The following is a 16,844-nucleotide window of genomic DNA, read 5'->3' as shown; positions in this document are numbered from 1 at the left end:
GAACATCCCTTCCAGTTTCTTCCTCCTATGTTTGTCATATCAAGTAAATGAAATGTGGTAACCATTTCTAGGTACACAACCTCCACATATTCCCTGCTTCTTAGTTTACCTGTGGTTGGAATTAGATATGTTAAATCTTATATTGTATACGTATAATTATTTGCATAATTATTATTATACTATGATTGGCCTTGAGATTCAGTTTCATGTTTGAAGTGCAGATCTGCGTTTACCCTATCCAGAGAGCGGAGAGAAAGGGCTGATGACTCTGCCTTCTTATACTCTGATACTCTCTTCCCAAACTATCAGTGATACTACAGTTTTAGGTCAGTCTTCTCAAGACTTCTTTCTCTAGAACGTTCATACATGGTGATGAACTTGTTGATTCCAACAGACAACTAACATTTTAGAATTTCAGAAATTCAAAAAGCAAAGATACATAGTGCTTGTCAAGTGTCATAGTGCATGTTAAGACCCATGATGGGTCTCAGCCTCCATCTTGCCTAATTTGAATCTTTTATTATAAAACAGATAAAATTTGTTTTGGGGGCCAGTGAGAAAATACAGTTGGTAAGGTGTTTACCGTGTTTGCCTTGCACAGAACTGACCCAGGATTGATCCCTGGCTCCCCATATGGTCCCCCTGACTACCGCCAGGAATGATCCCTAAATATAAAGCCAGGAGTAAGCCCTGAGCACTACTGGGTGTGGCCCCAAAACCACACCCCCAACTATCATTTTTCCCTTTTACATATAATCAGACACAAAACCTAAGCTCCAAAAAGCCCCAAAAGAAGAGGAAGGGAAAGTGATGAGGTTCAGTTCAGCACAAATAATGCCATCTAGCTCACAAATAAATTATTCATTGCAGCTATTTATATAGTGTAATTCCTATACTTACCTGACAATATGCTGACGAGCTCTTCCTTTTACTCTATTTTCCTCATCTGGTTTAGTCAAGTCTGGAAAGAAAGTTAAGAGAACAATGGTACTCCCTCTCTTCATAGAAAGTCTTTGAACTGTGTTATTCTATCCTCTAGACAAAAGGTTATACATTCTTACATTTACAGAAAGGGAAGTTTCTTATGTGTGTCTCTTTAGAAGGTGAGAGAATAAAAGAGGGGAAAGACTTCATCATCCAACCTTACTTCATTATTTTATAAGTCACTGAATTTTAGACATGACACGGACCTTTGGAGCCACCGGCTAACCTCAAAACAAGATATTTATGCCTATGACTACCAATCCTGTTTTAATGAACCTATAAAAAGATTTCCACATTTTTCTTCTGATTTTCTTCATCATGATAATCCTGAATATCAGAATAGTCTTCTGATTGGCAAATGAATTATTCCCTATCTTTCCCATTTTACTTTCTTGTTTTCTTATGTTAGCCTAGATAGATCACGATAATTCATAACTTGTTGTTTTTTCCATTAAAATAATTTAATTTTGTTTTCTGGCTTTAACATTATTCTTACAGTCATAACAGAGTTTTGGCACTTGAATTATGCTTATACAACTTAGTAAGTAAGTGACCTTGGAGGAAATTTTAAATCCTCTCTGTGCTTGAGTTTCATCATCAATGCTATTGAGATAACAATAGTATCTCTCTCACAAGGCTCTTAGAGGATTAAATTAAATGAGTTCACTTTTTTCATTCCTTCAATTTTAGCAAATGTTATTGTAAAATATTTGCTTGAATATTAAAAGCTCATTTACAAAATCAAAATGAAAGAAAATTTAAAAAATAGAATGAAGAAAATCAAGTCTTGCTAAGGGCAATTGTTTACATTTCAATGTTTCCTTCTTATCTTCTGTATACATAAGTTACATGTGAAGCTCATAACTTGTAATCATGTATATTTGAGACAAAGTTCTGATAAGCATGTCTCCATGTTTTACAAAATATATTTAAAAGTGACATTTAGTGGTTTTATATCAGTTTTATGGGCCTTCTCATCCATATTGCTGAGCTATGAAATTGTTCTCAGTATTTCACTCTTTCAGTAAATGCATTGATAAGTATCTTTGCAAATAACTTTTATCCATCTCTGAATACTTATAAGTTTTTTGGGAGAAAGGAAATTTTGAAGATTCCAGATATATAGTACTAATTTGTCATTCAGAAAGACATTAATGGGATAATGCTTTTGAGACTATCTTTCACAATAACATGAAATATTGCTTCAAAAGTTCCCAAAATAACCATGAAACAACATCCATTTAACATTTTAATTTTAATATAAATCGTATGCTTTTAGTGAAGTTGAATATTTCTGATGACCAATTTTTCAGTAGTTTTTTTAATTAAACTGTGCCTCAGGCTTTGCCTTCAGAATAGCTTAGTGAAAAAACAAGTTGAATACATTGTTCTATTATCTATTCCTTGGTTATGTTTTCTAATTCACATTCTTACTGTCTTTTAGTATGTTATTTTTCCCCATATGAGTCTTTTATTTATCTTGGAAACATGGTCAAGGGGGACAAACTATTAACATTTGGTAAAATATAGGGAGTTTGCCTTGCATGCGGCAGGCACGGACAACCCGGGTTCAATTCCTCCACCCTTCTCGAAGAGCCCGGCAAGCTACCGAGAGTATCTCCCCCGCACGGCAAAGCCTGGCAAGATCCCCGTGATGTATTCGATATGCCAAACACAGTAACAATAAGTTTCACATTGGAGACGTTACTGGGCCCGCTCGGGCAAAATTGATGAATGATGGGAGGACAGTGCTACAGTGCTAAAATTGAAAAATTCATAATTTTGTTGTTGTTTTGGGGCCACATATAGCAGCCCTCAGGGCTTACTCAGGATTTGCTCAGGAATTGCTCTTGACAGCCTCTGGGGAACATATGGGTCCATTGATATACTACATTTCACTCATTGTAGACTGCCTAATATTATTTCATGCATTGGATGTTTATTTATAATTATACTTTAAATTCTAGAAGGGACATATTTTCTCTTACTTTCACATCACCTTGATTAAAATTAACTCCTGTCAGTCACTTTGTGATTGCTCATGACTTGTTAAACTAAAAAAAATATGAATTTTTCCAAGGCTAGAATTATAGTACAGTGGGCAAGGCACTTTCCTCATATACAACTAACCCAGGTTTGATCCATGCCACTCCAAGCCTCACCAGGTGTGATCCCTGAATGCAGAGTCAGGCATAAGCCCTGAGCACTGAAGGTGTGGCCCCAAAAAGAACAAACCAGAAAAAGAAGTATTATATTTTTTAAATGAAGAATATAAGGAGATTTAGAATAGTCAAAACACCCCTCAAATAGATCACTGTATCACTGTATCACTATCATCCCGTTGTTCATTGATTCACTCAAGTGGGCACCAGTAATGTCTCCATCCCAGGCCTGAGATTTTTATTTTTTAATTTTTATTAGTGAAACACCATAAGGTACAGTTGTAGACTTACAAATTTTTGTCTTTGGGTTTCAATTATACAATGATCAAATACCCATCCCTCCACCAGTGCCCATTTTCTACCACCATGGATCCCAGTATCCCTCCCACCCCCTATTCCCCGCACCCATCCTGCCTCTGTGGCAGGGCATTCCCCCCCCCCGCCCTCTCTCTGTCTCTCTCTCTGTCTCTCTCCTTTTGGGTGTTGTGGTTTGCAAAAGAGACATTGAGTGGCAATTATGTTCGGTCTATAGTCTGCTTTCAGCATGCTTCTCCCATCCTGGGAGGATCCTCCCAATACCCTTTATTTCGTGTACCCTTCTCTATCTGAGCTGCCTTTTTCCCTAGCATGTGTGACTGGCCTCCAAGCCATGGAGTAAACCTCCTGGTTTTAGGTTTTAGGCCTGAGATTTTTAGCAGCCTCTTTTTACTTATCTTTCCCAATGCTGCCGTATTGAAAGCTCTTTCAGGGTCAGAGGAATGAGACCTGTTATTGTTACTGTTTTTGGCATATTGAATAGGCCATGGGTAGTTTGCCAGGCTCTGCCATGTGGGCAGGATACTCTTGGTAGTTTGCTGGACTCTCTGAGAGGTATATAGATATATATTTCCCCCTATGATTTGTTGCCTACTGTCTGAATCCCATCAGATATGGTGTGGTAATTATGGAAAATGGGTAGGGAGTGTCTTATGATGTGTCCAGGAATATGTTCACTCATATGATAGGCTTGGCCTAAGCATGTGGAAAGCAGCCTGGAGTATGACGATGGTTGGGTAGTGGAGGTCAGCTGCTGGGGCTCTCACCCGCACCCCTCAAATAGATATTCCCTTAAAAAATTCCTTTCTTGTGGAGTTCATACCCAATTCAATCAGCCTAATCAGTGGATGAATAAATAACAGTACTCCTACATAAAAAATATATATCATAAAAAAAAGAAAAAATTCCTTTCTTGTTTCCCATTTCTTAAATGTCAGACAATTTCAATGAATAGAGTATGGAGGAAGGGAGAGTACATGCCTCTAAAACTTGGCCATAAAACACATATCATAATAGCACCTATTTCTCTGATGGACCACTCTGGAAAGGACCACTCTGGAAATTGAATTCAGGACATCCTTTGGGGGGTTGTCACCAGCTACCACAAACCTGTTGGACAAGTTGGGGAGCCATCCTGGAATAGATTCCCTTAGACCACACTCCAAACCATGTCTTGACTTCAACCACAGGGAAGACAAAAGCCAGAAAAACAGCTAACCTGATCCCAAGCTCCTTATTCACAGAAACCATCAGAGACAAGAATTTATGCTTGTATTAAATCATTGGTATAATTTGTTATGCTACAATCTATATAATTTGCCTAGTTAATAAGATATAAATGGAGATGGCTTTAACGTGGCTTATTCAACTACATGCCACTTGAGAAAAAAGAATAAATCAAATCATTAGTCAAAATTTAAATTAGATGAACATTTGAATAAGAATAATTTAGATAAATTATGAAGCAATGATCTAACCAGGAATTAATTATATACAGATCACACATTTTTGCGGAGACTTGGCTAGCTGTTCACTAAACTCATTTCTTCTCCATCCTGAATGTGTGTGCCTTGTCCTGCCTTCTATACAGGTAGATGTGATAATACGGAAGGGGGATACACCAACTGAATGAGAAACCTCCATACTGCCTCTTTCTCTGTTGGCTAAATATTGACCTCTAGGATAAAAAAAGAAGGCACATATAGAAGATAACAAAGATATTAAACTCAGGTCTTAAATAACTCTGGAACAGAAAAGCCTGACCTGCAACATAGGTCAATGGAGCATATAATTTCACTGACAACTTTATTTTCAATGATCACATCTACAGTGGATACTCTTCTTGAGTGGTTTTATCCATTTTCGGACTGTTTCAGATTTTAGGGATCAGTTGGTGAGGACTAGTTTGTTTTTTGTTTTTGTTTTTAAGGTTACAATAGTCAAACGTTACTTTGGCAATGAAATTTGCTCAGACACTGGGCTTTTGTACTACTTACTTCCATCAGTTTCAAGTGCTAATAACCGAATTCAAAATTTTCCTGTCTCCAGTTTGAATTGTTTCTTTCTTAGCTCTGGCTTCTCATTTTCAGTTAACCAATGATTCTTGAGATTATCCAGAGCATCTATGCACTTAATATGATCTTTGATGTAAGGCTGTTGTTAATGAACCTTTGTCTCTCAGGCTCATCTATTACTGTGGAAAATCTAGCTACAAACTCTCCCAGTTGCCTTTCGTACTATTTGCCACCAGGAAGTTCTTTCTGGGGATCATCATTTGTAGATGATGATTTAAGATGAGTTCTGGCTCTTCCTTCTCTGGTGCCCCTGGTTTTCCTGCCCTGATCTACTCAGTGACAGGGCCATTGCTGACTTATTTAAGTATCAAGGAAAAATGAGTTTGACATTTAGTAATTGTCTTTAATTGTCATCTATAATCCAGGGCAGACAATTTTGCTAAGTTGGCAAAATGTGGGCAAGTCTAAATATCATGCAAAGACAAATTCAATATAAACACAAAACACTCTGGTCTATAAAGCAATGAAAGTGATCAATGAGCCAGAGTACTCACAGAATAGAATCTTTGAAGTTCTAACACTATGAATGTTAAAAAAAAAGATTTTCAACAAAGTTAAAAGCATTTTATTAAACTTGAAGGCAACTGAACTCTTCTTTGAAAAGATAACTGAGTTTTATGTTATACAGCATGCTAATGATTGTAATTATAATCATTTGAGTTCCAGAGGACTGTGATATATAACTTTAATGATTGTACACACTTAAGCAAAAGATAGTTTTCTCAATAGATTTTATGTCTCATAAAGGGAAATGTTCTTTTCGTTCTTGGCTACATCTTTGATAATAGAATATAAGAACACCAAATGAATATTTTCTACATAAATAATGATTTAATGGTGATGGAAAAGAGGTGAATAAGTTTAAAGTCTATCTCACTATTTATTATATCACTTTGACTAGTCATCTTGACATATTTTTTAATTTAATTTTTTAAAATTTTTATTAGAGAAATACCCTGAGGTACAGTTGTAGACTTACAAATTTTTGTGCTTGGATTTCAGTTGTACAATGATCGAATACCCATCCCTTCCCCCCCCCCACATCCCACCCTGCCTTTGTGGCAGGGCATTCCCTTTTGTTCTCTCTCTCCTGACATAGTTTTGAAAAGCTCCAGTTTTTCATTTTAAAGATGCAGCTCATAATACCTGTCATGCAAAAATGTTGTGAGAATGTTACAAATGAAGTGTAAGCTGAGTAATATATAGTAAGGACTCAAGAAAGTACTTTCTCCTACCCATAAACTGAAATTGGTAGTATTGGCATACTTTAATGATACTGTTATTATAATAAAACACCACAAATCATTTAGGTAACCTTAAAGTAAATTCTGGTGATTTCCCTTTTAAAGTTTTAGAGCCAGGCATATAGCTCAAGTGGCAGAGAACATGCCTTTGCCTTGTATATGTGGGGTCCTGAGTTTGAAACCCAGCAAACTGACACCAACACCCTCTTCCCCCAAACACCACCTAAAGTGGCCCTGAAGCTGTTGGGTGTGACCCCTGCAACAACAACAAAAAGAACTACTAAATTATGGGTGTTTTACTTTTATAATCTTTCTGGAGATTTTTTTGAGAAACATTTTTTGTGGTTTTGGTTTTATGCCCATGGGATGAAGGTGTTAGAAGCACTTTGATCAAGCGGTCATTAGAGAGTGTGAGACATTTTTGTTCATTGACAGATACATCAATTGATTTAACAACACAGAGACCTCAGAAAGCATCGCCCTGTGACAAAAAGTTCTTGCCCCCTTTCAGGGAAGGTGATGGGACAGTACTTCCTGTTGGATTGTAGAAACTTGGGACTACAGTATGGTCTAGTTCACTTTGAGGGATGCTGAACCTTAGACTGACATTAGACTGACTCAAGTCTAGTAACAATCAGCATTTGCAGAGGGAGCTGCATCAGTCTGGGTTCTGAGAGTGTTCACCTGTAAAGGATAGGTAGCAAGACTGTAAAATTAACATTATGTTGAATTGTAGCATATTCTGAATGATTGAAGGTGGTTAACAATCCTCTACCAATCCAATGGGGTCTTCAAGTAAAAAAATATAAAATAGATATTCATAAAAAAAAGACTTGATCTTTTTCCTCCTTTTACAGTAGACAAAATCTAAATCTAATTTTTGGTTTTAAGTTAAATTGAGCAATAAATATATGGAGAGCCACTTCAAATTTTCTCTTTAGAATTCTCAACCTTGCTAACAGTTAGAGGTAATAAGGGTAAAGTTCCACTTAAAAATATAATTTATGATGTACCTCATAGTAAAATGAAAATCAAAATTCAATAAGGGAGGTTTTTAAGTGCAAGGGTATACAGGAGAATTCAATACTTGGTCCTCACCTAAAAGTGTTCCAGATAATTTAGGTAGTGTCTTCAAAGATATGTCCTATATTTTTATGTATGTGTAATCCACACTTAATACTGAGTAATTTAGAGAAAATAAATTGTTCTGACTACCTCATACAAAATAAAAAAGTGAAATACAGTTTATGTTGTTCAATGATGCAGTAATATTCATATTTTAACTGAAGGCAGATATACTCAGATATTATATTGGATAATTTGAAATATAATTTAAAAAATTGAGGGCTGGAGATGTAGTTTAGTAGAACAACACATGATTTTCATGAACTAAATCTTAGGCATTGATATATAAAATCAGCATCACAGATAGATAAGCTGCAATAAAAGTTAACATAGACAATAAAACATCTTAATAAATAGTTTTATTTTTAAATATTACACACTTGCTACTAATATATAAGGCATCAACAGCCCTAATAAAAAGACCATAATCTTGCCTTTTATGATGTAAAAAATAACACATATCAACATCAAAATATTTTTCTTGTTTGATAAAATAAGTAGAATTAAAATTACAAGAAGAACCACAAAATAAAAACTCTCAGTACACTATAAATAAGCATTCATCTTTGCCTTCGTATGTAATTATTTCATCAGAGCCTAGCTAAAAATTCATGGGTATGACAAAGGGTAAAGAAGAAAGCTAGCAGGCCCTAAAAATGCAATCAGATTACTAAAACTTGAAGCAAAGAGAAACACTCAGCTGTCCAGATTTCCCTGAAATAGTAATTCATAATAAAACAAGTTCCAAAGATGCAACACTCTTATGAGCCTGAAATAAGAGGTTAAAAAAATCAAATATTTGTGGGATGCCACACAACCAAAATAGAGTAACTTTATTATGGCATTTCATTCAGAGGTTGATTCTGAATTCTTCATTCATGACCTGTCAAAGACTCACTTGTCCTTAACAGTTCACATTAAGGCATGCCAAGTGTTCTATATGAAAACTGTCCTTACAACAACTTTGAATATTACAGTTCTGTAATCATATTCTCCTAATACATACATAGACTTGAGTGTACATAAACTTTCACATAAACAAATATAAAGCTGTAGGCACCCTCTTACATGAACGCCGTGGATTTTCAAATATAATGTCACATATTCCAAATACAACTTACTTTTTACAGTTATTGATACATAACCTAAGTCAGGCAAATTATTTCCCAAGTTCTATGCCCAATAAAATTTGGGAGGAGAGAATATATTTGATCCATATATATATATATATATATAATTCTCTATATAAGGAGACTATATAAGGAGAGTCAACTATGGTCTACAAAATGATAGCAAGGAAACCAGATGAAAGAGAACCAGCCATTCATTCTCTTTGTTATAAAACCTTTTATATTACAAAATTCCAGGGAAACGTCAATATAATTTCTACTGCAGTTATACTTTGTGACCAATTCTGTGAAAGATTAAGCCCTATTACAGAGTTATAAAGTACCGTAAGGATCCATCTTATTATTTTTTCTATTGCAGAAACTAGTCAATGTTCCTAAATTTTATTGAACAGATAAAAGTTGTGAATTTCATCAGACACATTTTGTGTGTAGAAGTTATGGCTGCAATAGAATCTGACCTTTAGATTGAAAAAAAACCCAAATAAATATATGGAATATTTCTGTTTTTAACGTTGCCTACTTAAGCAAATTCTGTCAGTGGACAGGTGAAAATAAAGACAGAACTATCCAAATGTTCTTGCTTGGGGTCAGAAAAATAGTAAAGCAGGCAGGGTGCTTGCCTTGCACGCAACTGACCCAAGTTCAAGCACACCTGGTCATTTAAATGTCTGCCTTACATGCAACTGACCCTGATTCACCATATATGATCATCTGAGACCTGCCAAAAATGATTTCTGACACTAGAGGCAAGGAGTAAACTCTGAGAAGCACCAGAAGTGACCCAGATACCCTTCCCGCTAAAAAAGTTCTTGTTTACATTTTTGCCTGTCATTAAGAAGTAGCCCCAAATAGAACTAATGTCATACCCTTAAATCTCGATAGTCAATTGGCATGGTGCTCAGTCATCACATGTCCTTATAAACGGACATAGGGAAAATATAAATGAAACTTGGAAGTCAGTCTCTTTTCTAAATTGTCCTTTCATGAAAAGGTTCAGCAGTGGTCCAGTTTGGCTCCCAAAATATGATCATGGTAGGGTAGATATTATTCTAAGGAGACAGCAAAATACATCATCTTGCTCCAAAAGCAAACATCAATGTTAGAGAACCAAGAGACTTATCTAAGCAGTCACAGCCACCAGAAGATTCACATGCCAAAGCATTTGCTACTCCTCTAAACAGTATGTCAGTTATGAAATGGTGAGCCTGGGGAAAAGATATCCCCCTTTGAAGGATCCAGAACATCCTAAACCATGGTCTGCTGCAGGAACTTCAGATGGCTGGGAAGGACAGCATCACTACAAAAAAAAATAATTCAACCCTGACAAACAGCCTCAGGGACATTTCTAAACAATAACAGAATCTCCTACAAAGAAGTGCATTGACATGAAGAGGGATAAACTGTCCTTTGGCAGCATGTAGATCCCCGTTAAAAGAAAGAAAGGCAAATTTGCTTTTGTTACACTTTTGGGCCACATGGCTGAACAATGAACCACTATTTTAGGTAGGGAAGGCGATTTCAGAGGTATTTTTTTTTAAATCCATTAACTAAAGCTACAGCCTTAAATTGCTCGCTTCTGTAAAGTTTTGTTTTCTCCATGTCTAGTGACAAAAATTTCATAGATAACTTCCAGGACTATGTTGAAGAGATAAAAGCCAAACCATAACTCTCCCTGAAGGGTCCATGACTGACCCAGCTATCATCGGCTCAGTGTCTGCAGCATTATCACCTGGTCTTCCCAAAGCACTTCTCAATAAATCTAGGGTCCACAAAACCTCATCACCCAGCAGATAACAAAAGTGTTTGAAGTTCAGGGTTTTCTTTGACTGTGTTACCCTAACTTTAAGTTTAAGTAATTTTCATATGAATATATGATGGACAAGAGCCTGAATACCTGCAGGAAGTTGATGATGGCCGTTATCTACAGCCTTAAAGGAGACATCTCCAGGATTTTCTGAGATTTTCTGTGATTCCTACTTATCTGCCAATCAGATGGGGAACCTCAAAAGTGATGTGCTCTAGAAATGAACAGATTAAAATAACGGTAAAATATTTACCTACTACATTCGATTTTTGAATCTTAGGGGTAAAAAGCAAATGTATTCTCACTTGTTAATTTTTTTCCCTATGAATATCTTTTTTCCCTAAAATATGAATGAATATCTTATTTTACTAAGTGGTATAAAAACAAGCCAGTATTTCTATGACTGTGTGTGTGTGTCTGTCTTGTTTAAATGAGTGATATTTTTGTCACTGGTCAATGAACTACTGACAGTCCACAGAAATTTCCTCCTGGTACACAAAAAACTAATGCTCTTTACCATAAGGCATTCCTGGATCCAATTTTTAGTTTATATTACATCTAAGATCTAATTTGAAAAATACTGTTATAAATAATAGTTTCTATTTCTTGTCTTAGCAATCTAATAAATAGTTGCCCTATTTTCACTGGTTCACAAGTATAAAAAAATGTGAAAACCACTTCATTAAAATCATCCAAACAGGATCCTCAAGTAGGCTTGAACCTGAAAATTGATAAAATTTCAGATTATGAAATTCACATAACAGGTTTGTTGTACATACCATTTGACTGTCAGTGAAACAAGAGTTTTGTTCTAAAAAAGCACAAATAACCACCAACAAAAAGACAAGTCATGCTTACACTGTCCCAATTCTTTCTGAATCAATCTTAATCTAATCTACAAGGTAACTGAGCTATATTTCATGCCTCTGATGTCCCTGTGATGTCTGTGATGTCTCATCTTTACTTAATAATTCTTTCACATACATGCCTGCTTTATTTCCACTATTACATGATCCTCCCTTTCTGCACTTCATCTTAACCTTAGTAACACTGCTCACCTAACTTATGAAACCAATATGACACCCACAAAATCTCATTCACATAGAAACTCTGACTCCACACGGCCAAAGTCACTTGAAAATTCCACAATTCTCAATAACAGTAACACTTCAGATACTAGAATCTGGATTTCACAATCTATCAAATATGTCACCTTCTTACTTTCCCACCCTCCATCCCCAGTTCCCTACTTCAAACTCTTTTAAGACTCCTGATAACAGTAATAGAGGTTAAAACAACTCTTGAAGCAGGGGATTGGCAACATCCTAATAAAAATTCTTATATATATGTCTCTGAGGCTGCATTCCCCAATCCCTTTCTGAATCATCAAATGTTTGTATGGACACTGGGTGTTTACTGGTGTTTTCGAAAACTGGTGATCACTTTGCCATCGCTACTCTCATGGAGCATGTATTAAGCTTTACAATAGAGAGCTCACATTTCCTGAGGCCATAACCAAGGCACTCAGAATGCTGCCTGGACAGCTGCCATTGGGAACTTGAGTGTATTTCCCATAAAATCAGTGCTTTTCACTTTGATGCAATTTTAAATTTGTTGCCTGTGGGTTTCTATATGGCCACCATCCTGAGGGTCTACTGTTACTTGACTTACAGCAAGTATACTATAGCCTTCCAAGCATAGTCCCCAAGAGAGTAACTGGGAATTTCTTTGAGATTTTCTCCATATAACAACAAAATGTTATGCTTGAGCTAGCATGACTCAAATGTGCTAGATATTTAGCTCTCTGGAAATCTACAGAAGATTTTACACTTTGCCTTTCTGGTATGAGAACCAGAAAAGACTTACAGAGTATGGGTAGTCAGAGTGATGGCTAAGTCACAAACACAAAACAAAATTCCCAGCAGCAACTAGTATAACTTTAGAAAATATGTGAGTGATATTAGTACTTCAAAATACTGCTGTGGACTAAATTCAGAGGGCACCTTTAGACTACTTTCTTTTACTAGTCTGTTCATTATATGATTTAGTTTCCACTGTCGAGTGCAGGAATAATTTTAAAGTTGATGAATGTTTTTATAGGTTTTTTAAATAACTTGAGCTTCAGAATATCCAAACTTGAAAGACCTAAATTTTTAAATGTTTGGTCCAAATACAAGGAGAAAAAAAATTAGCAAGCAAACAGATAATGCCCTTTGAGAATTCAACATAAGCCTCAGAATGTGATTAGTCCTTGAGTTCTTTTCAAAAAATAGATTTCTAATTGAACGTACTCTGTTTAGGACAATATTCCATGTGTCAAAGAATACCATATATATTTTAAAAGAAATCATTTGTTTGCCAGATCATTAGAAACATTTTTCCAAGAAGCTGAGAGCTAGTGCAGATGAATTAGTCTCAGGTTTTGGGAAGGATAGGTGTGGCTGGTTGTGGTTTCTCAATGCATCTCAATGTATTTTCTTCTAAATAAAAAACACTGAGAGAACAGAGAACAAATACACTTGCTGACAGTTGGTTTGGGAAATAAGCTTTTCTTGCCAGGCAAATAAACTGCACTGGTAATTTTATGAAATTTTTTTTTCTCTTTTGTGTGTGTTCACCTTTTCTATACAAAATTCCAAGGCAAAGCCTTCTGAAGAAGCACACGAGCAGATTTAACTCTGGACCAGAGCATCTTCCTCTACCAAGGACAGTTCCAGGGTGTTTTCATTCGCGCTGGTTTTCATCCTGAAGTTGAAAGAACCATAGAGTTTTGCAGACTCCTTGGAGGAGGCAAACCTGTGCCTCCGATAAAGCTCCCCCTTCCACATAGACATCATCAGCAAACACGACAGCACGACACCCCCAAGTGTGAGAAGGCAGAGTCCGGCGATCACGCAGCGGTCCAGGTGCGCCCCCAGCCTGGCGCTCTCTTTCTCCAGGCGCTCCATCTCCCGAGCTGCCACGCTGTTGGGGTCGACCGTCACTTCCCGGGGCACCACGTACGAGATGATCACCAGCAAGATGCCAGTGACCAGGAACAAGATGGCACTGATGAAGCCATAGTCCACTGACCTGCCTGCGGACGTGGCTTCTGAACTTGTGTCATCTTCATCTTCCGATATTAAGGACATAGCCGCTTCCTGGGACCACTCGCTTGAATCTCCCCAGCCGGCATCTCCCGGCTGATGGCTCCCCTTGGAGGAAGGAGAGCAGTTCCTCTGTTCCAAGTTGACGTTCTCATCCACGTAGGAGAAAGAAGTTTCCAGTTCCTGGCTGCAGCAGTCGCAGACTTTACGTTCTGCCGCGATCTGGGCATTTCCTGAGTTAAGCGGGTCTGGTGCGAAGCCGGATGGAGAAGGAAGGGTACCTTGGAGAGAGGAAAAGGGGGCAGCTGGAGAAGGAGCAATTTTACACTCTTCCATCTCAGCTGCTCTAAGGGTGGACGGACAGTGTCTCTGGCAGCAGAAAGCAGCTTGGCTGGCAACGGCGTCTGCCTGGTCACCAGGTAGTCCTCCTGCTGTCCAGTCCACAGCGTTGACCAGTGCCATCTCGCTGTCTTTCTTAGTAAGGTACTGCAGCTCCATCGAAGCTCGTCAGATAGCCCCAGCACCTTCCAGAAATTCAGCCAGGAGCGCACAGATTAGAAGCCAATCAGAGCTGGGGTCACCAGGAGTTTTGCTCCTGTGGTACCCATCTCCACTGTAGCCACAATGGTTGACACCTTTGCCCGGTTTCTCCTGAACCCAAGGAAAGTAGAAGAAAGCTGTTGGCTGCTTGCTGTGTGGAAAAGGGGAGGATCTCTGAGTCCTCACGGGTGCTGACACCCAGAGCCTAAGGTCAGGGCAGAGCTGGGCACAGAGCAAGCAGCAGCGTCTCTGAAGGAAGCTCTGCCGTCACCAGGCCAAATTTATCCAAGGCCTCACACATTTTTGTGGCAGGATTCCTCAAATGAGAAGGCAAGTTTCCTGCACAGAGACACAAATGAGAAAGTCAGGGACCTTTTTTAGCAGAGCTGCTGAATTTCTGGAGAACCTGAGGAAGCACAGACTTGCTAACATTGCACTTAGCTGAAAGTGTTTGTACTCTCCCTGGCGGGGAGTGGCTTCAGTGCCTCACTAGGGGTGAATGAACAGCCAGGGCCCCTAGCAGCACACTTGACTAAACGGCTGCACATCTGGACTAGTTAAACTGAAGGAGGCAAAAGGTGGCCAGATTACTCGGCCTCTCCTAGCCCTGAATTTTGCCCATGCTGTGACCCTTGTCACCCAACCCTCCATGTACAATGCCCTCTGGTTGCTCATTGTGTTCGTATTCTCAGCCCATCCCCTCAACGCTCCAGGCTACATGCATGATCTGGAGCCAGCACACCTCACTGTGTGACCCCTAAAAAGCACCCAGGGCCAGCCCACACCTCCAGGGTCAAAACAGAAACCAGAGTAACTTGCAGTTCAGGCTAGCTCTTTGCCCCCCCTCCTTCGCCCCACACCCCCACACTCCCCTTGTCTGACTTCCTCTCTCTTCCTATGTTTTGCTGCACAAGCAACTGGCCATCTACAACCTGTAACAGACCTAATCCAGAAGTAAAAAAAGGCCCTCCCGTTGATCGTCGATTTGCTCGAGCGGGCCCAGTAACGTCTCCATTGGAGACTTTGTTGTTACTGTGTCTGGCATATCGAATACTCTCGGTAGCTTGCCAGGCTCTATGAGAGGGGCGGAGGAATCGAACTCGGGTCGGCAAAGTTGGCCGCTTGTAAGGCGAACACCCTACCACTGTGCTATCGAAGTAACCAATAATAATAAAGAACCCATTATAAACCCACAGCAAAACAGGTGACAAACTGTTTTCAAGGTTATCTCTGAAACTTTTGGGGGGGTGATTTTGTATTGGGGTGTGAGGAAGGATGATACAGGGTGGGCCATCCTGAGGTACTCAGGCCTTACTCCTGGCTCAGAGAAACATATTTGGTCCTGGGGTTCGAAACCGGGGTCACAGAGTTCAAGTGACAACTTGAAAAACAACTTGGGTGACAACTGTGTCTGCCTGGTCACCAGGTAGGCCTCCTGCTGTCCAGTCCACAGCATTGACCAGAGCTCAAGGTAAGCACCCTGCCTATTGCACTATGGCTCAGGCTGCACCCCTGGTTCTCTGCACCCCTAGATCTTTGTGTGCAAGATGAGAAGTGGCACCTCACTCCAGCTGCAGCTGGGAGACGTCCTGGGGCAGAACTCTGGGTGGAGCCATTCATTCATGCCCCTCTCTCCCGACTGTCATCTTTTGGGGGGGGGGGTGAGAAACCGCTCTCAGTATCACCATGTTCCAGACTCCCCCCCTTTTTTATTATCCCCGTGGTTTAAAGCAATGATGGATAGACTCCACCAAAGACAAGCTTTGGGACTTACTGTCCATAACACCCAGCTCCAGCCGCTGGAAACCCCCACCCTAGAACAGGCAAAGAACAAACTCGCCTAACCTCCACCTATCAACTGACTTCAAAACAAAACCAAACAAAACCAAACAAATCACAAAGCATCCCCAGTCGTGCAGCAGAGAAAGCAGCGTTGAAGGAGAGTCGAGAGCCTTCCTTGAGCAAGTGGGCAGGACACCCCGCCTCCCAGCCGCCCCCGCCTTGCTGCAGGATCCATCAATGAACGCAACGTTGGCACCGGGGTTCATTAATGACTGAAAGGAGAAAGTCTCCGCTGCCTCAGACTTCAGGAGCTCGGATTAGCCTCTGGCACAGTTAACTCATCATTCCGGACTACTTTGGGTAGAATCTGGCAGTCCCCTGTAGGACCCAGGATTTAAAACAAAGGGGATGGGAGGGTTCCACTTCCACCCCTTCTCCAGGCTTCTCTCTCTCAGACTGGCTTCTGGGCTTCTATTAGCTGCGCAGTCGATTTCCTTTAGCAGTTCTCTAATCCGGGGCTTCCATCCTCCAGAGAATGGATAACCCCGGGGGACTGTTGCAAAGGCTCTTTTCTTCCCTCCTCTCCCACTCCGCTCT

The 16,844-nt window shown here is 39.3% G+C and overlaps 1 protein-coding gene across 1 annotated transcript; it reads right to left on the bottom strand.

The window, feature by feature from the left end:
* Window positions 1-10,213: 10,213 nt before the first annotated feature.
* On the bottom strand, window positions 10,214-14,481 carry TMEM74 (transmembrane protein 74). The gene is made up of 2 exons (XM_056110730.1): window positions 13,504-14,481; window positions 10,214-10,332 (listed from the first exon to the last, which is right to left on the bottom strand). The coding sequence occupies exon 1, from the start codon at window positions 14,421-14,423 to the stop codon at window positions 13,512-13,514; it is 912 nt and encodes a 303-aa protein (XP_055966705.1). The 5' UTR covers window positions 14,424-14,481; the 3' UTR covers window positions 10,214-10,332; window positions 13,504-13,511.
* Window positions 14,482-16,844: the final 2,363 nt, after the last annotated feature.

This window comes from Sorex fumeus, unplaced genomic scaffold, assembly GCF_029834395.1.
Source record: "Sorex fumeus unplaced genomic scaffold, SorFum_2.1 ptg000002l, whole genome shotgun sequence".
NCBI lineage: Eukaryota > Metazoa > Chordata > Mammalia > Eulipotyphla > Soricidae > Sorex > Sorex fumeus.
The sequence above is the reverse complement of the archived record's forward strand: the minus strand, read 5'-3'. Positions and strand labels throughout refer to the sequence as shown.

Bases quoted from the DNA above. Each gene is read 5' to 3' on its own strand.
- TMEM74 (XM_056110730.1), bottom strand. From the start codon at position 14,423: ATGGAGCTGCAGTACCTTACTAAGAAAGACAGCGAGATGGCACTGGTC.